This window comes from Magallana gigas, chromosome 6, assembly GCF_963853765.1.
Source record: "Magallana gigas chromosome 6, xbMagGiga1.1, whole genome shotgun sequence".
NCBI classification, from domain to species: Eukaryota; Metazoa; Mollusca; class Bivalvia; order Ostreida; family Ostreidae; genus Magallana; species Magallana gigas.
Window position 1 is genome coordinate 2,191,247 of NC_088858.1, and position 26,580 is coordinate 2,217,826.

At 30.7% G+C, this 26,580-nt stretch overlaps 1 protein-coding gene across 1 annotated transcript in view; it reads left to right on the top strand.

The window, feature by feature from the left end:
• Positions 1-25,384, top strand: part of LOC105317743 (neurogenic locus notch homolog protein 1) — a 28,334-nt gene extending 2,950 nt beyond the window's left edge. The window contains exons 5-43 of the mRNA XM_066088010.1: positions 2,427-2,464; positions 2,564-2,661; positions 2,745-2,906; positions 3,029-3,078; positions 3,165-3,187; positions 3,546-3,661; positions 3,754-3,906; positions 5,165-5,217; positions 5,353-5,466; positions 6,960-6,991; positions 7,118-7,227; positions 7,314-7,466; positions 10,878-10,924; positions 11,027-11,109; positions 11,210-11,310; positions 11,583-11,741; positions 12,093-12,139; positions 12,244-12,357; positions 12,495-12,623; positions 12,730-12,849; positions 13,157-13,194; positions 13,473-13,570; positions 13,739-13,900; positions 14,094-14,143; positions 14,225-14,247; positions 14,365-14,480; positions 15,262-15,405; positions 15,673-15,731; positions 16,258-16,371; positions 16,478-16,521; positions 17,882-17,973; positions 18,157-18,312; positions 18,662-18,708; positions 18,789-18,914; positions 19,018-19,046; positions 19,322-19,425; positions 22,495-22,653; positions 23,749-23,792; positions 24,792-25,384. Of these exons, the coding sequence (XP_065944082.1) occupies positions 2,427-2,464; positions 2,564-2,661; positions 2,745-2,906; positions 3,029-3,078; positions 3,165-3,187; positions 3,546-3,661; positions 3,754-3,906; positions 5,165-5,217; positions 5,353-5,466; positions 6,960-6,991; positions 7,118-7,227; positions 7,314-7,466; positions 10,878-10,924; positions 11,027-11,109; positions 11,210-11,310; positions 11,583-11,741; positions 12,093-12,139; positions 12,244-12,357; positions 12,495-12,623; positions 12,730-12,849; positions 13,157-13,194; positions 13,473-13,570; positions 13,739-13,900; positions 14,094-14,143; positions 14,225-14,247; positions 14,365-14,480; positions 15,262-15,405; positions 15,673-15,731; positions 16,258-16,371; positions 16,478-16,521; positions 17,882-17,973; positions 18,157-18,312; positions 18,662-18,708; positions 18,789-18,914; positions 19,018-19,046; positions 19,322-19,425; positions 22,495-22,653; positions 23,749-23,792; positions 24,792-24,802 (3,518 nt within the window). The 3' untranslated portion in view covers positions 24,803-25,384. The remainder of the gene's footprint in view (positions 1-2,426; positions 2,465-2,563; positions 2,662-2,744; positions 2,907-3,028; positions 3,079-3,164; positions 3,188-3,545; positions 3,662-3,753; positions 3,907-5,164; positions 5,218-5,352; positions 5,467-6,959; positions 6,992-7,117; positions 7,228-7,313; positions 7,467-10,877; positions 10,925-11,026; positions 11,110-11,209; positions 11,311-11,582; positions 11,742-12,092; positions 12,140-12,243; positions 12,358-12,494; positions 12,624-12,729; positions 12,850-13,156; positions 13,195-13,472; positions 13,571-13,738; positions 13,901-14,093; positions 14,144-14,224; positions 14,248-14,364; positions 14,481-15,261; positions 15,406-15,672; positions 15,732-16,257; positions 16,372-16,477; positions 16,522-17,881; positions 17,974-18,156; positions 18,313-18,661; positions 18,709-18,788; positions 18,915-19,017; positions 19,047-19,321; positions 19,426-22,494; positions 22,654-23,748; positions 23,793-24,791) is intronic.
• Positions 25,385-26,580: the final 1,196 nt, after the last annotated feature.

Here is a 26,580-nt window from a genome sequence, read left to right on the forward strand (position 1 = left end):
TAAAATAATATGTTTCAATAAACAAAAAATTGAATTGAAATACAATAAAGATATTTAAAAGGTGTTTGTATTTCAATAGTGATTGCAAATTATTTCTTATTATAAACTTCATAACCAACCACTATTGAACTAATTTATTTTGAAAGTGATCGTAATAAAATTCATCACCGACCACTAATGAAAAAATATATTTTAATAGTGATTGTAATGAAGTACATCCCCAACCACTATTGAAATATTTTATCTCAGTATTGATACTTAAAAGAACAATTATCTAGCTATAAATAATTTTTAATATACAGGGGGTTAAAATAGAAGTTCTGGCAATTTACAAGGTGTTTACACTTGTACAAATAATTTACAATTTTCATAGAACATAATATATCTATAGAAAGAGAAAGGTACTCGGTAAAGAAAAAATATGGAAACAATTCTATACTAGTATGGTGATCTGCGAGAATTGGTTATATCTGGATAGTGAAAATCCTAACATAAGTACATTAATTTCATAGTCTCGATTATTACCGTAGAATGTGCAAGTCTTTAATACTTATATTGTGTATTTGAAATTGTTTGTTAGATAAAAACAATTTTATATGCATGTTAATCTGCGGAAATTGGTTATTTATTTCTGCACAGCAGTGAACATCGTAACATTATTGCATTAATTTTATAGTCTCGGATATTATTACCGTAAAATATGCAAGTCAATATTACCTAAATCATGTATTTGAAATTGTTAATATTTCTTCTTTCTTCCCAAATGCGTTACAATAGTGACTACAAAGTAATATTTATAAAAAAAATTATTCTCATCTTCGATTAAAAAAATTAAATAGAAGTCGGTTGTTCTTCAATGGTGTCTGAAGTAATTCTTATCATGCGATACATCCCCAACTTCTGTTGAAATATTTACTTAGATAATAGCTGTATTTCAATAGTGGTTGCAAAGTGATTCTTCTAATGAAATACATCCCCGACCACTATTAAAATAATTTATTTCAATTGTTGTTTTATTTCAATAATGGTTGCAAAGTGATTTTTCTAATGAAATACATTCCCAACCACTATTGAAATAATTTATTTCAATAGTTGTTTTATTTCAATAATGGTTGCAACACACCATCTCACGTCAGAAACTTAACAGTGTATATTTTACTATTTGCTATCCACCAACATTTTGCGTAATTTTACCTCCTGTCTGTAACTTGCAATTTCACAATGTGAAGTTGACACAACTGTCATAGCCGCAAGTTTCGCATTTTACTTCTAATTCACATGTACTTCACCGTATGGGCCTACATATTGCAAACCAACTTCAACAAGAGATATCTTTCTAACTAATGATAATTATTAAAAATCATTTTTACGAGTTTTAGCAACATCTATATGCCTTCAAGTATAGCAACTCTCAATTTTACAAAATTATGGACGGTACTTTATTCAAAACTGCCCCTTGCAATCTTACCTGCATCGAGTTTCCCTTTCAAAATGTTTTCAATCTTGTGAGCTTTTTTCTCATTGAAATGTAAAAATTATTGGCTGACATGTGTTTACTCTAATTTTCAGATTTTTTTTATTTTAAATACATGGATGGTGAATGGTGTAATATTTGATAAGGTTGTTTAATTCATATAACGTCAGAACTTTGATTTGAAAGGAGATGTATTAATCATCCATTAAACTGCTGATATATATCGGCATGTTTCCTTCTTTCCTTAAACTTGTTCTATTGAGTAATTTCTAGAAAACTACATGGCAATACCAATAGGACTTGGCACTTACCATCCATAAAAAATTAATCTTTATCAGAACAGAATTTTACAAATTTTGAATAACACTCCGATCGTCAGGGATATGAAAAAAGTATATAGAGTAGAAATGACGTCATTATACATCTTTCCCTTCATAATCACGTCATTGCCAATCTGTGAAATAAGATTATTTTATACATTATTGGTTTAAATTTGAAACCATTACATAATGAAAATTTTTAAGTTCGTTTGAGGAGGTTGCAAACCTAGAAAACAGAGTTAAAAATGCATCAGTTTTTTAACTCAATTTTCAAACAAAGTATTGGTAATTAAACTGGTTTGTAAGTTTTATAGGGTGATATTTTTTGGAAAGTTCAACGTGATTAGTGTTACATGACATATGTTGTGCTGTAAACTCATTAATTCACATGGATGTCATCTTAGCTGATGCAAAGTAATTTTTTGGTAAATTATAACACCTAAAGGACAGTGCGTGGCTGAAATAGTAGTAAAAAGTTTAATCTATGAAGATTAAATAGGAATGCAAAGGCTGCCAAGACCGTTATGCACGCGAATGTCTCGATATTATATATATATTAATATTTAATAATCAATGAATATTGTTAAAATTACTTAAGTATCAAAGCTTGATGTTTCCACTTTTGATTACAGAAATCAACCGAAATTTAACAGATTCAACTGAAAATGGGGTAAGAAAACTGCTCTCTGAAAATTCTATATTTACATGTAGATCATGTTTTTTTCTCCCGTATACTTCACATTTTCAATATTATAAAAAATTATTTTAGGGCCATTTTACTCAACAAAACGTCATAGAAACCACTCATTGTTACATAAGAGAGCCATGTTTGATACCAATCAGTGTTACAAGAAATGTTCATATAGTGTAGGTATTTCTTCTAAAGACTCTAAGTTTTACCTTCAAGCTTGTTCTCTGTCTGTTAACTTACAAATCCACCTTACTTTAAGGCATGTGATAGAAGTCGGGTTAGTCGACATAACACTTGAGGTGCAGTCTATAGACTTTGATCCAACAGCGAATGCCGGTGGAATTGTCAGCGGAATTGTGAAAGTCGTTGGACACGAACTCGGACTTAAGATGATATGCATAGATTCATTTGCTCAACCTAAGTAAGTATAAACATGTACATTGATGTGTTTTTCATTAACATAATCGCTAAAAAATGCGGTAATCAATGTCAATAAGAAACGAAGAGCGAAAAACAGTGCATTTTATGGTTATTTTCTCTTAGAACATCTAAAATTGAAGACGAGACCTGTTTCAAAATAAACGTATCTCTAGGTAAGTTTTACTTACTTTAAAAAAAAAATAGAGATTTATTTAAACAAATTATGTATGTGTTGAAGTTTATCACAAATATGTTTCAGGGCATGATTTGGAAACGATACAGGTAAGAAAAGATAATTTGAGATATTCAAATCCATCTAATAGTGTAAGAAATTGTGATAGGTAATTTGATATATATATTATTGAATTTAATATCAAGAGCTAAAATAATCGTCAAAATGACAAACCTATCTCGCAAATAGCTTGTTGTAGAATGTTTAAAGTCTAGATTAAATCCTTGTTAGACAAGCCAAATCGCTTTAATTAACAGTAATCAATTTTATCTAATATGTAATGAATTAATTTTTTGAATATATATAAACACCAAAGTTCTGTTCACAACCAGTGTTATTACAAGAAAAAAGTAATAGTACTAAGATGTAAATTGATAGATCGTAAAATTTATAAAATTCGAATTTTAGTCTATTCCACATTTTGTCGATCCTACACTACCAACGTCTACGATTTTACAATGCATTGTAAATCAAAATTGTTACGTGACTTTATGGACCAAAAACCGATTTGGAGTTGAGAAATGGTGAGTTTATAGTAAGTACAAATTTTTAAAAAACAATTTTTCGAATATTCTGAAGAAAGAACAATTTGTGATTTTAAGTTTTATCTTTACAGTCCACAATTAGAAGTTGACAAAACTATTGAAGAGGGAGTTTATATTATTCCACTGCGTAATACAACACATCAACCTTGCGTTTACAACACCGTTATATTGGTTGACAACGTTACTGATTTCCAACTTTGCTTTTCATTGCTTCACGCAGAATTGTGAGCTCACTTGGTCTAACTTTATTTATTTAACTTCTCCTTAAAGATCGCTTAAAGATGCTTAAAGGTAGCCTAAAGACGGTCTCGCTCCCCCTACAATATGTTTGAAACAAAAAAAGAGAATTTTATAACGGCAATCTGTGTCCGTTGGAGCGATGTTGATAATAGCGATCTGTGTTCAATGCGACTATGTGTTTACACAAGCAATACTTGGCTGTAGATACCTGTTTCTGCATGGTGTGTGTTGACAATTTAAACCGCCTGGAACACCACCCTTTCCTTTGAAATTATATCATCACTCGGATTATCCCTCCCATCCCTATAAAAGAGCTTTTGCATTTAATTTATGTGTTTAAGATGAATTTGATCCGCTTGATCAAACTTGATTTAACGGGAACTTAAATATTCAAAGATGGCGTAAAAGTAAAAAACAACCTAAAGGGAGCGTAAATGCCACTTAAAGATGCTTAAAGGTTGCTTTATTATGGCTTAAAGGTGACTTAAAGAAGTTTGGACATTAAGGACCTATAAGCTCAGCCTAAAGGTGACTTAAAGGTGGCCTAAAGATTGTATATCGTTTAAGCCATATTTACGCCACCTTTAAGCCACCTTTAAGGACTTACTTGAAGATTGTTTTTCGCACTTTCGAATCATTAAAAGATATAACATAGGATTGTTCTTGTGCATTACCATAATCGTCTCATAAATGGCACCGATACTTAAAAAAATAATATTTTCATTAAAGTATCATAATGTAGTGACGATAAAAGTTTGTTCAAATCATGATCCTTTTGGGGTACAATGAGACCTTTATATTGATTTAAATTTTACATCGTTATATACATAATCAAATCTGTACATTTTATTTCTGTTTAAGAAAGGCAAAGTCATAAAAAATCATAAATGTAAAGCATTCTCACGAAGCACACTTTAATACTAATATTCAACTTAGTTAAAACAAATGATTGAAAAGAAACAAAGTTTGCTTGCAATTTTAAAAGTAATTGTTTTTGCTAAATTAAAGTGAACAAAGCTGCCCAACGTTTATTTGTAATGTAGTTAACTATATAGGTCACCCATCTGAAGTTCATTTTCTTTCAAAATCAAGACATTTTGATATAAAAAAAAATTGATTTGATGATTTGCCAACAGCTTTTTGTATAAACAACATTTGCCGTACAATTTTTGGTGAATTTATTTTGTTAAAAGAGTTTTAAATAAGTAAAATATATCTTCATTTAGAATTATTTCATTTCAGTTTTCGAAAAGACAGAAGGTGTTACATAGTTCGTGTACTTCAGAAATTGAGAGGTTAAACATTTCACTCCTTCCGTATGCTAATATAACTATATCAATTTTATATTTTACAAAGGATGCAAATACCATCCAGTTTATGAATTCGTTGATTAAATTTATTGAAATATATGTAACTCTGCATTTTAACAGTTAAAGGATCATGCACTGGAAGAGTTTGTTACAATGGCGGATTTTGTGACGGAAGTTTGTCTGTTCCTCGATGTCGGTGTCGATCTGGATTCTCTGGCGAAGATTGCTCTCTGAGTTTGTTCGACTTCTGTATTGTGATGAATATATTTATAATTGTTTAACCATGGATATAAAGTCAACTAGACCAATGTGCAATTTAGCTTTCTTGATTATATGCTTTCCGACTTTGGTTTCTTTTTTTTTTACCATTTATAATTTTTGACATCAAATTTCAAGTTCCAAGTACAATTGACGCAGGAATTTTTTTTGTAGGATTTGTCGTATTGCCATTGTAAAATTGACCCTTTTCCAAGGAGAGAGAACGTTAAAAATATAGTACACAAGGATATGGGTTTAAAGATACATTATAAATTATCATTATACATTATAAATTATCACATGTAGTCATGCTGTTTTGAAAATAAACTGCATACTTAAGCTTTAATGCATGTTTGAAAGTTGAGAAATTATATTTACTGGAGGCTGACATGATGTAGAACTCTTTTGTATTGAAAATTTTTTTTATTATTTTTACGTCACAGCATCTATTCCGCTTTGGTTTAGATGCATACAATGTACACAGTTCTCTGTATAAAACGCTTACTTGTGCCTTTCTGTTATTAAAGTAATCGACTGAAGAAAATTAATAATGTTTAGGTTCACACGTCAATCTAAAGAATAAATACATGTATGCATAAATATAAACATTTTTATGAAATAAATTACAGCTGTTAATCTATCATTCAAAGATGAAAATAACCTCAAGTAAATTTTTATTTCAAGTCGAGTTCTACGCTTACAAAATAAGTATGTTATAATTGTAATCGGACTGTTTAAATGTTATCTCTAAAATCGGAATTGCCACGTCGAAATAACGACAGCAGACATTTTCTACGATACTTGGCATCTACTTGGAGATTCCTCCATCTTCGACACTAACCTCCGCTTTAAGATTTTAACAAACATGCTCTGCTTGAGGTAGGTTTGTACTTTAGTGGAAAGTCAAAGATAAAAGAACGGTCTCAAGTCAATATTGTCTAAAATTTTCCAGAACTTGTCATTTAGAGCGACTTTCATGATTTGCTAAAATACTGCTGCTATTAAGATAAAACAAACCGGAATAGATGGTGTGACGTCATAGATTAAAGTTCAATGGCAGCTCCCATAGCGGCGGGAGATTCAAATTAAGCAATCGATTTTCCTGATTTTTTCACAGTTTCGATGGTTCCTAATGAAATAAGAATACGATTTACAATTATAGTAAATGATAATTAATTGATTTATTGTACAAAATAGTTTAGTTTCCTTCCCCTTTAATATTTCAGATCAACCGAAAGCTTTTATTCATATAACACAATTCAATATTAAATAATAACCCCCCTAAGATTGCTTTTTTGTACTTTTTACGCATATTTCTGAGGCACCATGTCGCTTTCATTATCTAGTCATTTCCTGATGATTTGAAAATTTGTTGAAAATACTGTTGACCACTCTAAGAGAATATTCTAGCATAGTGTAAGACTAATAGCATAGGTCTAAAAACTTACACGTATACTTTATATTTTCAGAACTCGCCACATTTCCCCCTGATTATGGTCAGGTATTTCATTTAAAACACCCAATAAAAGCTAGAACTAACATCTAAGTAATGTAGTAACAAAAATGTTATTTTACTTTCACACGAGTGCAAGAATCTTAGGATATGACTTTGTATTATTTTTTTCAGCCCCGTTTTATCTGGCCATCCCCTACCAATAGAACATTATTTCCTTGCACCCCAGGACAACCATGTCACGTGCTCCTTGCCGTCAGTAAAGGATATAATGATGTGAACTGGTAAATTTAAATGTTTATATCACATAAACTACACTTAAATCATTATTCTGTTGTGTTTCATATGCGTAATCTTACTTATTTTCTAGCCCGATCATCAAGGATGAATCCAGAACTGATTTACCGGTTCACGTCTTAGTATCAAATTTTACCAAGGAATGTCGATTTGATGTTCGTATTGAATCTACCTCATCAGATGATCAGACAACCAAAATGTATTGCTTCAAGTGTCCCAGTGACGGGTGTGTAAATAGATAAGTTAATATACAAAAAGCGAACTTGTAAGATTGCTAAAAAGTAGAAGAAATTCAGTTTTAAATTATGTGAAATGCAGAGGTATACTGTCATTAAGTGCATTGCGATTGACGGCTTGACAGTAATGGAACGGTTGCAATTTGATAAAAAGATAGTGCATTCAACCAGTTGATTTTTTACTTACAATACAAGTTTTTAGTTGCCATTAAACTATTTAGATCTTAGTAAACAAACTACTTCGTCGCATATGTAACAGTTCCGGTATTATAATCTAATTCAACAACCATGTTTTAAACATTAACCTAATTACTAAACTTTTATACGCTAAACAAATATAAACGTATATAGAATTTACATAGGTAATATTACTAATTCTACAAATAACATAGTAATTCTAATATCTAATATATAAGTGAAGATTATTAAGTATCTATCATTAAAACATCTATTTCTTATCAAATATAATTGTACATTTTGTTTACATATTTATATTCAAATCCCTGACATAAACCCCAAAAACAGCAATTAAAACAAATTTTTAAATAAACACATTAGTATATTTAATGTTTATATATATATATATATATATAAATATAAATAGTATAAATCCACACACGTAGTATTATATGAAAAAAAATCACAACACCGAAATAAACTCAACTAGTTTCATTTTAAATCATCAGGAGTTTGAAAACATGTTGCTAAGTTACACAAATACACATACATACGAATACATATTTCTTATTGTGACGTCATAAAACGCTAGTATTATGTTACGTTATGTAGCCGAATTGATTATGACGTCATAATATAAAGATATACATTAAGTACGGGAAAATAAAATTCTCCATACAAATAATAGAAATATATAAAATAATTACGGGAAACAGTTTTTATCTGATACATTATATAATTATTAGGCATTTAAAACAGGTCTATATTTGTTGATAAACAGTTTTTCTTTTGCCTCACGTTCTTTTTCTGTGGTATCCCTCAGAAACTTGTAAAAAGGAAAAACGGTAAAATTAGGACTTTTATTCCTTGCACAGTTCCTTATATGTTCACTGACGGACGTACATTGGTATTTAGGTTCCCTGATTTGTTGTCGGTGCACGGTCATCCTGTGTCTCAAGGTGTCTCCTGTCTGACCGATATAATTTTCACCGCAACCAGCGCAACGTATGACATAGATAAGGTTTGAACTGGTGCATGACATGGAGGTTTTGATGGAAAAATCGCTTCCGGTTTTAAATTGAAATGTAGATCCTTCTGTCAGATATGGGCATGTACTACATCTGGGTTTGTCGCATTTTTTGATGATAGGTGGTTCCTGGATTTTACTGGAAAACGATGCTCTGGTAAGAATACATTTAAGAGAAGGGCTTTGTCGTTTACTTTTGATGATATGTGAAGTATCTAATATTTTCTTCATGTCTTGATCCTCCTCTAGGATAGGTAGGTTATTTCTAATGATGTTGAACATTTCTGGATTTCTAGGGTTGTGCGTTGAAACGTATGGTATAACATTTTTGACGGGTTTAATTTTAACTAAAAGAAGGTCCTTTCGTTCATGGGATTTGGCTTTGTTAATTCCGTTTTGAATCAGTTCTGTGGGATAATTTCTTTGAAGTAGTAAATCTTGTAATTCTGTGAGACGAAAGTCTAAGATATCTGTATCGGAGATTATTGTACATAAACGCCTTGCTAAATTGTAAGGAATATTATTCCTAGTATGCTCCAACTTATGCCACACTTGTCCTAGGCTATTTAGAAGAAAAACTATATTCAAACATTCAAGACAAATTTGGTCACGACTATGAAACCTTCATTAGAAAGTCATGGAAACGTTATTTGGACGATTGTTTTATTATATGGGACAAAAGTGAAAATCAGTTAACTGAGTTTGTTAATATCCTCAACACTTTGAGCACTACTCTGAAATTCACTATGGAATGGGATAAAAATATGCTACCCTTCCTTGACGTTATGGTACTTAAAAAAGAAGATCGGATAATAACGGATGTTTTCTACAAAATAACGGATACTAAGCAATATCTTTTATTTGACTCGTCCCACCCTCGACATACTAGGAATAATATTCCTTACAATTTAGCAAGGCGTTTATGTACAATAATCTCCGATACAGATATCTTAGACTTTCGTCTCACAGAATTACAAGATTTACTACTTCAAAGAAATTATCCCACAGAACTGATTCAAAACGGAATTAACAAAGCCAAATCCCATGAACGAAAGGACCTTCTTTTAGTTAAAATTAAACCCGTCAAAAATGTTATACCATACGTTTCAACGCACAACCCTAGAAATCCAGAAATGTTCAACATCATTAGAAATAACCTACCTATCCTAGAGGAGGATCAAGACATGAAGAAAATATTAGATACTTCACATATCATCAAAAGTAAACGACAAAGCCCTTCTCTTAAATGTATTCTTACCAGAGCATCGTTTTCCAGTAAAATCCAGGAACCACCTATCATCAAAAAATGCGACAAACCCAGATGTAGTACATGCCCATATCTGACAGAAGGATCTACATTTCAATTTAAAACCGGAAGCGATTTTTCCATCAAAACCTCCATGTCATGCACCAGTTCAAACCTTATCTATGTCATACGTTGCGCTGGTTGCGGTGAAAATTATATCGGTCAGACAGGAGACACCTTGAGACACAGGATGACCGTGCACCGACAACAAATCAGGGAACCTAAATACCAATGTACGTCCGTCAGTGAACATATAAGGAACTGTGCAAGGAATAAAAGTCCTAATTTTACCGTTTTTCCTTTTTACAAGTTTCTGAGGGATACCACAGAAAAAGAACGTGAGGCAAAAGAAAAACTGTTTATCAACAAATATAGACCTGTTTTAAATGCCTAATAATTATATAATGTATCAGATAAAAACTGTTTCCCGTAATTATTTTATATATTTCTATTATTTGTATGGAGAATTTTATTTTCCCGTACTTAATGTATATCTTTATATTATGACGTCATAATCAATTCGGCTACATAACGTAACATAATACTAGCGTTTTATGACGTCACAATAAGAAATATGTATTCGTATGTATGTGTATTTGTGTAACTTAGCAACATGTTTTCAAACTCCTGATGATTTAAAATGAAACTAGTTGAGTTTATTTCGGTGTTGTGATTTTTTTTCATATATATATATATATATATATATATATATATATATATATATAAAAAGCACTAAAAATGGCTAACGACACGAACAATAGAAATTGTATATATATATATATATATATATATATATATATATATATATATATATATATATATATATATATATATATATATATATATATATATATATATATATATATATATATATATATAATTCTTTTGCAGCATCTTTGCAGAGATGAGATGTTTCAAAGTATTTTGGGGGTCAATAGGTAAGATTAATGTAATATTTATCAATTAGCATATTGTGCTCATTATTTAACGTCTTCCGCTTTGAAAACTTGATCTACTAATGACGAAACCTTATCCTTCAGCATTCCCGTCTACCAACCAGGAAATCACAACGGGACCAACAACGCCAACAACTACCGAAAAACCAGAGATTCTTTCTTTACAAGTATGAGTCGTTTATGTTTATGCGCTATACTCTGGTATGTTAATATGTAAAAGTTCAATAATAAAAAAAGATTCGCTGTTATTTTTGGTGTTCTTTTAAGGGGCGCCCATACTTCCTGCATTTTCATCAAAACGAAAACATAGTTTGTATACAATACCATATGTGCAACTTCAGTGTATATGCAAGTACAACATTTTGCAGGTAGTGAATCTCTCTCTCTCTCTCTCTCTCTCTCTCTCTCTCTCTCTCTCTCTCTCTCTCTCTCTCTCTCTCTCTCTCTCTCTCTCTCTCTCTCTCAAATATTTACACGGTAACGAAATAGAAACTATAAATCAATATTTTAGTAAGTTTAATTTTTTTTTATCGTGTATGATTATTGTTTAATTTTTTTATTTAAAAAAAATCAAAAAGTTCATTTATTAAGTATTTTATTTTACCAAAGCTGTGTCTTAAATAATTTTGAATCTAATTAGAGACATCAAAGGAATAGAAAACATGCCAATTAGCGAAGAGAATGTAACTATATCCACCAGCACCAAAACGGTTGGTATGAATGTTGCAAAAACAGGTGATGTGCAGTTCCTTCCTAGGCAGATTGGCCGAAGACAAATCTGTTTGAAGGCTTCTGACTGGTAAGCAAGAAGATAATGAAATGTTTTGATTTAAAGTGAATGTTATCTTAAACATGACAATCATTTAATTCTAGATACTCAACTTTTCACCAAAGAATTCTTTATATTGTTGTTGTAAATTGATAATGATAACTGTAAACTCTATTTCTCTTATACATTTGACAAGCCTATATCATATGATTACAATAATATTAAAGATAATTATGATTATCTACCATTTAAAAAAATGATTTATGGGAGACAAGAATCATAAGTAAACGTGTTTTAATTTCTGTTGCGAGTAATATTAAGATATTTAATACTACGATTTATTATCTTATACAATGTCTACAATTCAATTTTTATATTTAGTACATCCTTCATTCAGAAATGTTTCTACATCACAGTAATAAAGAACAGTAAGTGTGAATCATATTATCAATAACATTTTGAAGGAAATTTTGAATTAGTAAAACAATTACATTTTCATATGTTATTTTTTTCAAAAACAAACTTATATTAGATCCATGCGAATCATCTCCTTGCCAGCACAAGGGGCAATGTTTAGCATTAAATGCAAAGACAGAATTCGCTTGTTCTTGTCGCTATGGATACACCGGGAAAATATGTGAAACAAGTAAGATCTTTGTTAATTAAGCAAAGGTAGCAGGAAAGAATAAGCATTGGAATAAGTAATAAAATAACACAATTTGGCTTTATGTATGATAATGAAAATAATTCAAATATCTAACTTACTCCTCATGTTATCAGTAGAGACCAGACCGTGTTCGTTCAGTGATACGTGCTTTGGAGGTTCAACTTGTGTTCCTGTTAGATCAGAGCCGTTCTTTAGATGTATCTGTCCATCCGGGAAAACAGGAGTTAGATGTGACGTCGATGATGGTAGACAGAAATAAAAATAAAATTTCTTTTTTTTTTTTTAATAAAAAAACACCAAATAATCGTTGTATTAAATTCAAAACGTTACATAGCTAAAGTTCTGTTTCAGGATATCGAGAACACTGTGACAACTCCTCCATCTGTGGAAATAATGCTGCTTGTCACTCAGTTAATCAGACCATGTTATGTGTTTGTCGACTTGGATACAAGGGTCCTACCTGCTCAATAGGTAATATTTTTATACTTGAAAATTGTAATTCCAAGTGTTCGTGAAGAACTATTGTTAACAGAGTTTAGGCATTGCTTTTTCCGGTTAATGAAATACATTGTCAAATTTTAACCTACTAAGGCTTTAAGTAGAGATAACCTAGTTCAAACATTTAAAACTGGTCTGAGAATAATTTATAATTATAATTTACTTATTCTCTTTACAATATCTTTGGCAAATAGTGTTTTTGAAAATGCAGAAATATGCATTTTTATGTACCTTCCATCGGTAACAATAAGTTTTGTTTGTTATTTTTTCTTGTTTACAGAGGCCAATGATCATCTGAGAAGCCCAACAGATACCGGGGTAACACTCCTTAACTCAATATGAAGTCATACGAAAACAGTCTTTGTTTTTACTGAAACCTTTCTTTAAATCGTTATCATTTGATATAACGATAAAATGTTGTTTGTTTGGCGTATCCATTAATTTCATTTGATATTGAATATTAATTTTTAAATGAATAGATTTATCACAAGTCGGTAATGTATATTCTAAAACATCAATAAATATACATTTGAAAATAACTCATCGGCTAATGATCCTTGAGGCAATTTAACATTGTTGCTTTTTGTGTCTTTTAGGCAAAGTTTACAGATACTGCTCTACCAAAGTCTGTTATCTGTTATGTTGCGTTTCCATGTCCTATTCCATTTACTGTTACCAAAAATATTTTTAACAAGTAAGTGCATTAATTTTGATGAAATATTGGTCATCAAAGAAAAAGACGATAGGCTTCTTATATTTTATCAATATTGTTAGTTGCATGGTTCAAGATTGCATATTCTTGTGTAGTCTATAAACCTCGTGTCCAGTGGTTAAGTTTTATTTTATTGGTTCGTCTTTCAAGACCAAGTGTTGCTCTAGGATATTCTGATCCATCACTACATGTCACAAGCTTGGAACTGCAGCACACAGCACCTCTTGGTGGTGTTGTACACGGGTTGCTAGAAGTCGTTGGGAATTCCCCAGGATCTGCTAGCATCTGTCTCCAATCTTTTGATAAATCCTGGTAAATTTTTTTTGTATTACCTAAAACAATCAACGTTATCAATATGAAATACATATCAGTATAAAGTACAAAATTGCTTAAAATCTAATAGAAGTTTTATGCAATACCTTTTACAGAAAAAACTTAATTGGAAAATAACGCAGTACAGTTACATGTAGTTTTTTTTTTTCAAAACCTTTTTTTATATTTCAAGGCAAGTAAGAATTGCGGACGAAATTTGCTTTCATGTGGCAGTTAAAAATGGTAAGTTTCACTAATATTAATAAGTATCTTTTAATTCTTTATTTCCTCAGAATGGGTTAAAGTGTTATCTTTGTGTTTCAGGAAGCTATTACAAACAATACTCGGTAAGTATTAACATGTAAAATCAAATGTTTACAAAAAATGATTTTCACAGTGTTTTTACTTAGGTAGGAAGATTAAAACATATATAAAATTAAGAATAATATGCATGCTATTTGTAGGACGTTCCTCATTTTGTACAGCCAACATTTGAAACGGATAGCTTATTTGAATGTTTGGTTAAAGATAGTTGTCACTTTAATTTATGGGCCGTAAACGACATTAGAGAAAACAATTGGTAAGTTTTTAAAAAGTTTTTCCCCCCTCCGAAAGAGGAGTTACTGTTTTACCCTTGTGTGTCTATCTGTCCGTCTGTCTGTCCGTAACAAAATTTCTTTCGCATTTTTCTTAGCAACTATTTATCTCAGATGCTTGAAATTTTAATACTTTATTTGTAAAGGCATGCCATATCATGGGATATATTTTTATACCAATGGGATGTCAAATTCCTGTTAAATGACGACTTTGTTTATTTTTAGCCTAAATTTACAAACAAATTTTCGTCAACGATTTCTCAGCAACTACATATGCTTGAAATTTTAACACACTATTTTTTTAGCCATGCCATATTGTGGAATTTATTTTTGTACCAATCGGATGTCAGATTCCTGTTAAATAACGACTTTTTTTTTTTAATTTTTAGCCTTAATTTACAAACAAATTTTCGTCAAAGATTTCTCAGCAACCATTTATCACAGATGCTTGAAATTTTAACACACTATTTGTTTAGGCATGTTGTATTGTGGAATATATGTTTGTATCAATCTGATGTCAGATTCATGTTTAATAACGATTTCTTTTTATTTGTTTATTTGTCTAATTATTTAGGCGTGCCATATTGTTGAATTTATTATTGTATCAATCGGATGCCAACTTTCTGTTAAATTTACTACATTGCTTATTTTGCATATTCACATCATAGCGGGAGTATAACTAGTGAGCATTGGCTCTCAGATATTTTGTTTATAATGTGGAGGATTTCATTGAATTTTAAATTTTGTTTTTCTGTTTTATTTTAGCCCGGTTTTGAAATCTGAGGGCATTCATAATTTGAACTTATTCATTATGTCACCTCTGAACCAAACCTTGTCACCATGCATGTATGACGTTTCCCTTAAAGCGGACACGCCTACTAATGTCACCACGTGCTTTTATTTAGAAGGGTATACTGTAATTTTTAACTTCTGCTTTCTCCATTTTTTATATCTGTATTAACAATCTGTTTTTGTACGTTTATGTCTGGTTGATTTCTAATTACATTTTAAATTAAGTTTTCTATGCAGTTTACTAAATACAAATAATTACTTGTAAAAATAAATCTATTTGAACGTGTTTACAAAGAAATTAAAATATGATTGTGAAGTAATATAGATATGATAAAATATGATTTATACTTAAAGTATGATTTGAATAATATATTTGTTTTTTAGAGATGCAGGTGTAAAATATGACAGAAGATGCTACACAGTCCAGGCTTCGAATTTAAATAGTAAGCTTTTGGCCTTTTAAAAAATTGAATTTATTTTTTAAGAGTTTTCTCAGTCAGAATTGAAAAGCAATTGTGCGCTTCGGTGGAGCTATTATTAACGTCTAGTTCAACTACACGCTATATGCTTTGTTTACAAAGTACATCTTTGCTGAGAGAGAGAGAGAGAGAGAGAGAGAGAGAGAGAGAGAGAGAGAGAGATTGTGAAAATGTTATTAACTGAAATATTAAATTATTAAATATCAGTGAATTCATTAAAAGTGTGTTTTTACTTTTTATTCAATTAAAACAAAAAGAATGCAACTAAAAATGTTACTTTTTGCATAACGGATTTAATGTTATCATATTGGTATTTGATCTAATTAAGGACACATTTTGAAACTAATTTTAAATAAGTTATTTTGCTTATATTTTATTATTTGATTCATTTTTTTGTTCAAAATTTTGATAACCTTATTTAAGAAAGAACAAATGGATGGCCTTTTTGACACTTGCCTTTACTTAAATATGACACAAAATCGTTCCCCAGAAAAGGGTTCCTGCGCTGGGGGTTTGTGTTACAATGGTGGACATTGTGATGGTCATACGTCAACAAAGAACTGTTTGTGTCCTCTTGGATTTTCCGGTGAAAATTGCACAACTGGTGAATATATCAATTTTCTGTTAACATTTATTAAAGATACATCATGCGCAATAATTATTCAAATTATTAAAAATGCGTAAAATAATGTTTTCGTATGTACTTCTAGATCATGGCATTCCACAAACAGTCAATCAACATGCTATAAATAACGCAAGTTTTTTTTGTTTTTTCCTTCGCTCGTTTTTACAGCTATTTTTAGGTCACCTTAGTAAACTCAGGTGACCTATTGCTATCCGTTTTCGTCCGCAGTCGTGCGTCAACAATTTAACATTATTGATTCTTAAAAACTACAAGGCTAATTTTTGGTGTGAGGCATCTCTATGGTAAGAAGAATCTAAATTGTGAAATTCGTTGCTCTACCACCCCCGGTGCACCACAGGTGGGGCCAAATATGCAAAAAAAAGCCAAATTTTCAAAAATTTCTAGTCTCCTCCCACAAATGTGAGAAAAAAACTGGTTGCATGGTTATGATATCCATGAAGCCCTCTACCATAATTGTGATATCCATGGCCCCTGAGGCAGGGGTTCTGGCTCTAGAGTGTGGCCAATATGGCCATATAGTAAAAATGTATTAAATCTGAGAAAATCTTCTTCTCTACTCCCATATATATTTTTTTGAAAATAAATGTATGATTATGATGTCAGTTAAGCCCTCTACCAAGATTGTGAAATTCAAGACCACTGTGTCAGGGATTCAGGCTATAGGGTGGAGCCAATATGGCCATATAGTAAAAATCTTCTTCTTTACTCCCAAACATGTGGGCAAAAAACTGAATACATGGTTATGGTGTCCACTAACTCCTCTACCTAAATTGTGATATCCATGGGGTTGAGTATCAGGGGTTCAGGAAATGGGGGGGGGGGATACGGGAATATAGTGATAATGAATATAATGTTTGGGTTTTCACTCTAGGTCAGGGCCAAAATGGATGTATAGGTGTTGATGCAGATAATGTTTAAAAATCATCTTCTTTACTTCCACACAGCTGAAAGAAAAACTGAATTCATGATTGTGTAGACCAGATCTTTAGGTTTTTCGCCAAAATTGTAAGTTTCATAGTCCTTTTTGAAAGATTTCAGGCAGGGAGGTGGTCGTCATTACAAATTTATAATTTTTCTACTCCAGAATAAACCCAATTCAATGAATATATGACACTCCTCGACAAGTTTGTATATGGGTTATATGCTACTCAGGTGACCGTCAAGGCCTTTTGCCCTCTTGTATTGATATGTAAATGATAAACCTCTTCAGCGTGATTTTCTTTTTAATATTTAGTTGTCGTTTTCAATTATTTTCCCAAAAAATATAAAAAAAATATTATGTAAATTTCATTAAGATAAAGAATTTTACTTTTTTTTGGTCAAGCTTTGACAAGATATCAACTGTTTTTAATATCAGAAAAATAGAAAAAAAAATGCCGAAAAAAATATTGCTTACATAACCATATTATCTTTCCAAAAATCACTCAGGACATTCTGAAAATAAAATGATTATTTTTGTGCAATACAGCCATTGTTTGGAAACATGCTAGTGCCAAAACAAGTCATTTGTCCGCTGAAAGAAAAGTGCAATATTCAGTTTTTATTGTCATCAAGAAAAGTGTGAGTTTTTTAATTTTGTTATATTGTGTATGTTTATGTAACATAACGTATACCAATTCATTTCGATGTAATGTAGATCGAACCTTTTGAGTATGATTTGTAATCTAAAGTTACAACACCGATGATATCTAATGATGGTATTTTTTCTATGACATTTTTCAAGAAAGCAGTTGTGTTTTACAGGTTCAATATTGATATTAAAATTGACTCTTCAAGTATCGAAATAAAGGAAAAGGAGGAAGAAAGAGTATCAAAGGACTTCCTTGTCACGTTGACAATAGTTCATAAACACACTGGCTCCGATCAGCTGTGTTTGAATTTAACCTCCGGAAATCATAGGTAATTTTCAAAATGTATACATGAGAGTAATCTAAATGCTTTGCCCTCTCCAACACCATATTATCAATAAAACATTTTTTTTAAACACACTTTTAACTATTATGTAAAATCTTGATCTTCTGTAGAGAAAAGTCCTTAATGGTTTAGAGAATAATGATGCTTTGAAAATATCTTTACACTCTGCTTTTTATTGTTGAAATAAACAATGACAACAACAAAAACAACCAGCATTTTTAAAAAGATTTAAAAATTAAGCAGAAGAGACATTTAATAAAGTAGACAATAAAATTGGTGAATCACAAAATCAAAGATGATATGGACATCTAATGTATGTTTTTGTTCATTCTAGCTTGGTAGCAGACAGGTTTTGCTGTGATATTTTCACCGAAGAAACAGGTTAGATTTTCTTTACATGTTGCGACGCTATTATTGCAGAAACCTTAAGGAATCTATTGATATCAATTTCATATTATTAGTGACTTCCAATGGCGACGCATGCGTGAGTGACAGTGTTGATGATTGCAAAAACCCTTCTGCTCTGAAATTTATATGCTCAGATCCGACAACAGCGGAATATTGTCGTAAATCCTGCAAACTATGCGGTAATTGATTAAAACCAATAATATAAGATGTATTGTGGTTCTTATCTTATTCTTATTTATTCATTTTCATAAAAAATATATCTCAAATCTTTGTCTGTTATAGATAAACAAACAAAGGAAGAGACAGAACAGGTAGTCGATCAATGTGTTCCTGTATATCATGGCATTTTTGTGCCGATAGAACTCAATTTTTTCTTCCATAGAATAAAAACATCAAAATGTTGTACATTGTTTAGAATATCACCTTGTAATAAAAACAATAATTTATGTACCAATGGCATTAAACTTCTTTATTAAATATAAGTGTGAAAGATCTAAATGCAATTATCCCGTTGTTACGTTATATTATAAAAAATTATATATGTTTTTTTATACAACTAGACTTATTATGTTCCTTTTTCCTCTAGCTTTTTATTCCCCCGTCACCAACAAACACATCAGCATACTCATGTTCTCCGGGCTTGGAGTGTCACATGATGCTCTACCTAAAACGAGGCTACAATAATCTCTGGTAATAAAAGCTGATTACCTATTTTATAATTAGTTCAATATATTTCCTAATTCAGATTATACGTGTATATTTTGTTTGTTAGCATAAAATGCTTTTTTTGAAAAATCGTGTTTTAATTTTTTTTTCATTATCATTCAAACTGCTAGACGTTTTAAAAGACTTCTTCAAATAAAATAAAAATGTGTTTGAATACAATCTTAAGTAGGCTGCTTTTCAACATGCATTATTTGTCACTATACAAATTGTCCATAGTGTGTTAACGTTGCTCGGCACACCAATGAATTTTTTAATGGGTCGATAAAGAATCATTTTTCTGAAAATGATATTACAAAATGACATCAATATCTGCTTTCTATTATTTTATATAGATTTTTTGGTATTTTTTTTTTTACAGAAACAGGTTGCAAACAGGATATTATAAAGCTAAAAATTTGTTAAGGAATACATAACAAAGACGGATATATAAACTTTATAATACTTTGTTAAAAAAATAATTATAAAGGTGAAAATCAAGAACTGTAGATATTTTTAAATCTATGGACAAAACTGCAAATAAACTGTTACTCATATTAAACAAATGTTGTATAATAATATTCAAACAAGAAATTAAAACGAAAAAGTGAAAATAAAGAAAAATTGGAATATCTTAAAATCAAATAATCACGATTGAAATTAAACTAATCCCGAACGAAATTATATAAAAGTTAGAATGTATCACGTTTACATAAATGTCAGGGTGTTTAGGTCTAAAATGGTTTAGTCATTTACCGACATTATAATTCATACAAATTACTCAGAATAAACTGCAGTATTTTTGTAAAATTTAAATTTAAAATAATTCTGATTGAGACCAGTTTCTTTTTAATCGGGATCGTTTTAAATTTGATGAACAATATTCTTTCTTAAATTTCGCATTTTTTGTGTAAAGGACTATGTGCGGTATGGTCAAATAGCTGTCCCTGATACGCCTGGATGCCTATAACTTTAATCTTGATTTTAGTCATCATTGCTCATTCGGTATTTAATTATGACGTCACCTAAATGACCTAATTCCCACAAATTTGCAAACAAATGAAAATATTCTCATTTTTGTTCTATATTTTGCATTCGGGAGTACAGAGCGCAGATCTGCTCAAGTGCGATTTGAACATATGTTTTTCTTCAGATAGGTATACAAATTAAACTAAAACGTGGTACTTGAGCAAGCCTGCGCTCGATGTTTCCCAGTCGATAAACCATTGGAAAACACACATATTTTGCTTCAAAACATCAAATTATCAAAATAATGCAATTTTCATGATGTCATTTCTACATTATGACGTCACTGTGGTGATAACCTTTTACACATTTATTTCCAATATGATTTTAACTATCTTTCACCTTATTTTAATAGCTCTTTCTAAAACTTTGATTTTGAGGCAAAAAATTTATAAAACCGCACATAGTCTTTTCTTAGTAGAATACAATATGTTATTCTTCAAATTTTATCCATATATTTAAAAGAAACAATGAATAAAAATTTTGATTTTCAGAAGATTTAATAATCAAATATTTGACCAAAAGATCTGTGGTTTGTATGAATTCATAATTATATAACACATTAATTGACACCAAGTTTTAGGCTCTAAAATGTCCTGCTTGTCCATAAAAGGGCATGGTCACGATTTTGGTAAAAAATTATCTTTCCAATTTTAATGTTTACAATGCTTCAGTAGGGCATTTTCAACAGGCAACCAAAATTTGAGTGTCATTCGTTCAGTTATAAGCGAGTTACTAAACTTGCAATTCTTTGTTTTGTAAACAAAGCTTTTGTTTATATTTTGAATGTTGAAGTGAAAATTCCTTTTTTAGACCTAAAATGAATGAGTAGAACGTTATGAACTGTTTATCTATACTTTTAAATGAATAAGAAGAATAGAAAAATCAGCTTAAAAAAGCTTTTTACTGGTATATTTAACCTTTGTAAACAAAAACAGGACACGAGCCTTGTTTACATGACAAAGATTTGTGAGCCCTTTATCTTGCTTATAACTCTACGACTGACATTCAAATTTCATTTGATCATTAGAAATACATTTCTAAATCATTGTAAATAATAAAAACAGAAAAATGGAATTTGACCAAAATCATGACCATGCTTAGATTGATCTCTGTTTTATGGAATCATCTTTTAAAACAAGATTCTGCATCGATTCATCAAATAAAGTTTGGTGTGTCGAGAAACCTTAAAGGAAAACACGAATTCTAGGTCTAATTAAGAGGGCTAAATGGTTGTGGCCATTCACAGACTGTATTGATCTCTTTTAAAAGAAGCTCTCTATATAATAAATAGGAAATTTACTAAATAATTTATAGCTAAAAAAAAACCCCATATCTTACAATTTTAGGTCGATCTGTTGGTTATTTGTCAATATTTGAGCCCCCTTCGACCAAGCAGGGAAAAAGTACTTTTTTGCTCACATATCGTTCAGACAACAATATCGATAGAAATATTAGAAAGCTTTAAATAAAAAGGTACAAAGGTCAGAAAATCAAATCCAAGTTTTTCAGGACCTTGGAACAATTGTTGGCATTTCGGGTTACCTCTTTTTTTTTATCAAATACGAAGGCCCGTACATAGCAAAATAAGGAAAATTAATAGAATACTGTATACAGGGATATCATCGCCCCCGTTTAATTTTCGCCCCATTCGGCCTCGTTTTCAGTGGGCGAGTTTAAGACTTGGTGAATTCCAATTTCCAAATCACAACTTTGGCTGGGTGAATTCAAGACAGGACGAAACCGTCTACAAGTGAAAAAGTAGGAAATAACATGAGGTAAAAATAAACCATGTATACAATATTTCATACCCGAGGATATAATAAGAAGTGTCATAATTATATCACTGCTAAGTCAGTGTTACTTCATTGTTAGAGATAGTTAATCAAACATTTCAGGTGATGGCGAAACCTACGTTAACGTCGGTATTTACTTGATTGAGCATCAACATGCACGATGAAAACTAAACTTGGCCACCTTAAATGCGTTATCATATTCAACACTCACTTGTCTGCTTCTTTTTTACTCCAGCCCCGAGGTTTCCGTTATTCCCTCCGTCGGCGCCTCTGTTCACGTCTTCAACAATTCCGACTGCAATGTATGTTCCGTGGATGTACTGATTAAATTATCCCTGTCTCATCCTGGCCAGAGGCTGCAACAGTGTCTACAGGCGACTGACTACGACTTTGGGTAAACATTTAAGGAAAAAGGAATCATGTTTTGAGTATTACGAGGTACTCAAATACGGTCAAGAATGATCAAATCCCGGAAAGCTCTTTGATAGATTTGATAATGTCCGGCCGTATTTGATCACCTCATTATATTCAAATAATAATTCCTTATTACTTTCATAAATTATAGCAATTGTACGAATAAATATTAAACTAGTCAGTGATGGAGTGGATTGGAATATACGTTAACGTTACGTTACAAAACTGTAGCCCTTTTCACAAAAAATCTTAAGGTTTTGCGTAAGATTTTAACTTAAGAATATCTTACGAGAAATCTTAAGTGCTTTTCACGAACGCATTCGTAACAGATTTCACTTAAGAATTTACTTACGAGTTATTCTTTCCCTAGCAACGATTTGAATTCACTTAATAATTCTTATAGAACAGGAGAAACATATAAATAAACCAACATTCTCTACAAAAGGATGCAAAACTGAAATTATATACCACTAACATCGAGTGAAATCAATGTGATGTAGTAGAAATCAAAATATGACGTCACAATCACAATGTGTGTTTAGTGTGACGTAGGAAAGTATTAGAACAAAAATTTGAGGTAAAATTTTTTGTTGAATTTATTTGTGTATTTTTTCAACTATTACTGCTATATAATGCGAAATAACGGCATAATGCGGCTCAGAACATCATATTTAGCTGTTTTTCTTGTTTATTTTACATAACAAGATTATTATTTACAGTTTTGAAATACTTACGAGAGGGTATGTGCTATCGTAAAGTTACGACAAATTTTACACGTAAGAATCTCATAAGATGTTTTGTGAAAATGAACAAAAACTTAAGTTTTCACTTACGATAAGAATCAATCGTAAGATTTTTTGTGAAAAGGGCTACTGATTCGTAGTGTTATTACAGACAAAGACACTAAAAATCGTAACAAATATAGACAGAACTTTAAGATCACACATTCATGTAAATAATGGACATTATCAATCATTTAAGCTAAAATCTTGTTTTTAAAAACCACAAGTGGATATTCATTACCGGACTACATGACTTTGTATGTATGTATTTTTAATCAACTTCAAATAAACAGGTCCATGGAGAGACGATGTTACTTTTTGGAAAACGTTCAGCACAGTGAGTTATGAACAAAATTGTTTTATATAAGTTACGTTATTGTCGTAGACGGATAGAGCTATTTCGGATTTAAAATTAACAAATTTAGGTAGGTCCCTACTCAGGATTTTTGTGGTTAAAGTAAGGTTTTTTTTTCATTAATCAAGTAGAATAATACCTTACGTTATAAAAAAGCCCCAAAAATACATGCCTTAACTATTTACTTTGATCACTAGAGACTCCAGTGGATGCATACCCCCTTCTTCGATCACATGATTTCAACCAAAATCATTATTTGGCTCATATTAAAAAAATATCAAAGCAAAACAAAGATTCAAATGTTTTAATTAATCATAAATAATGAAACAAAGTCATAACAGGTGTGATTATCATTATTTGATTGATTAAATTTTTTACCATTTTTTAAACTTTCAAATATTAGATTTATGTCTACTGCAACTAAAAAGCAAAAAAAAATATAGGACTTCACATGCTTCTTTTTTTCTACGACCTTTAGAACACATATACCCCCTTATCAAATGCAGCTAAAAAAGTGTCACGAACACAATTTAAAAATACATCAGAAAACAGCATTTTATTTCATTGCTTTGATAAACCCTAAAATTCTTCTTTCAAAACTACATGTATTGAGTACAAATAAATTTTTTGGATAAACAGTACCTTTCCTCTGCATAGATAAACACAAACGTACTAAAATCTCAGTACAAAAATTCACGATTTCCAACTATTGGACTCAATAAGATCAAAACATTTATATACTTGTAGACATTATTTACACTTGACTGCTTCTATCAAATTCAGAATTATCAATTAAACATTAAAAATAAGGGGAAAAAGGGTAAATCCGAACAAATATCGTTTTCGATTTTAAAGCTTATTATATCTGCTACATTGATGACGCGTCTGAGTAGGGATCCACCTTAAATTAATCAAAATAAAAAAAACAACTAAATTATAGTGTAATCTAAAATTGTCACAAAATGTAATTTCTTTAAACAGCTTCCCCCTAAATGACCATAACAATGCGGCATTAGTTCACGGAAGACTAACCACAACGAACGCATCTCTTGAAAGCTGTGTTTCTATGTAATCGGACAACTGTATATCTTCTTTTGAATGTGTAAAATGTAGTTGTACATAGATATACATATCTTTTGTCTTAATTACAAATTACTACTGATAAATTATGAATATAATTAATTTTTAGAAGCACTAATTCTGATGAATACTGTATATATATTTTATTTTCAAAACAAGATACATGTGAATTAATACATTGACTTCAATCTATCAATACGTTTTTATAATTGTTACTTTTTGATAACCTTTTGTTTGCTTATATATGTCAATATAGCCTAAAATATATTAAATTTTATGTGTACCTAATCTATATTAAAAGAAATGCATTTCATTCTGTGTTGGAATTTGTTGAAAAATGTATCATTTACACTTCCGGTAAATAACTGTTTTAAATATTTAAAAATGATATTTATCTAACATTGACTTCAATCTATCAATACGTTTTTATAATTGTTACTTTTTGATAACCTTTTGTTTGCTTATATATGTCAATAAAGCCTAAAATATATTAAATTTTATGTGTGCCTAATCTATATTAAAAGAAATGCATTTTCTATCTGTGTTGGAATTTGTTAAAAATGTACCATTTAAACTTCCGGTAAATAACAGTTTTAAATGTTTAAAAATGATATTTATCTTTTAGTGGGATGCCAGTGAATTTCTTACAAGGAACCCAATGTAAAATAATGTGCTCGAAATGAAGTTACTACTAATCGCAATAGAGTCAGAAACATTGATTTAATTGAGTTATACAATAATCAATAACACCTTACACAACTGAAAGCAATGAATATAAACAAATATGGAAACAAATCAACAGACATCAAATTTAGGGGGGATATGAAGGTGGCAACATTGCAGAAAAAATACAAAACCCGTGTTAGCGGATAATATATTTTTTCTGCAATGATCGCTTAAGGTTTCGACCAATTAATAAACGGGACGTTTAGATTTTAGTCCTGTCAGTTTCTGCAGAGCTATGAATTGTTATTTATTTCCTTCAGAAATAACGGTAATCATGCTTTGTGGACGTAAATATATAACAATGAATTCTTACCTTTGTATTAATTTTGTCTAATGACTTTTAACCTTTAATCTTTTAGATTGGCAAAACTAATTTAATCATAAAAGTAAGAAATACATTTTAAGCTGAAATCAAGTTTAGATCTCTTTAAAGTGCTCATGAATTCAGGAAAGACGACGTTAAAGATTTACTTTTTCATCAGAACACACACACACACACACACACACACACACACACACACACACACACACACACACACACACACACACACACACACACACACACACACACACACACACACACACACACACACATATTATTATGTCTAGAAAGTTTTTAAAAGAGATCAACGAAGCAGCAGGTGGTTTTGATTTAGAGAGGTACAAGTAACTAATCGGTCTTGATTTACCTACCTTGATGTCACCATTAATTCCAAGTAATGGATTGTCAATCATCAAGAGATCATGTAATTAGATTCTGTCAAGAAGTATCCTAAGAAATAGTGACAACAATGTAATGGCACTCCAGTATTGTGTTCTTAAAGTATGTGCGAGGGTTGTCCCAAAATAGCGTAGACAGAAGACATAACTTAAAATCTGTTCATTGCAATTTCATTAGATTTCTCTGTTTTCTTCAACGGTCCTTTTGCAAACAATACTGAAAAATTTAAATCTTTATTAATTT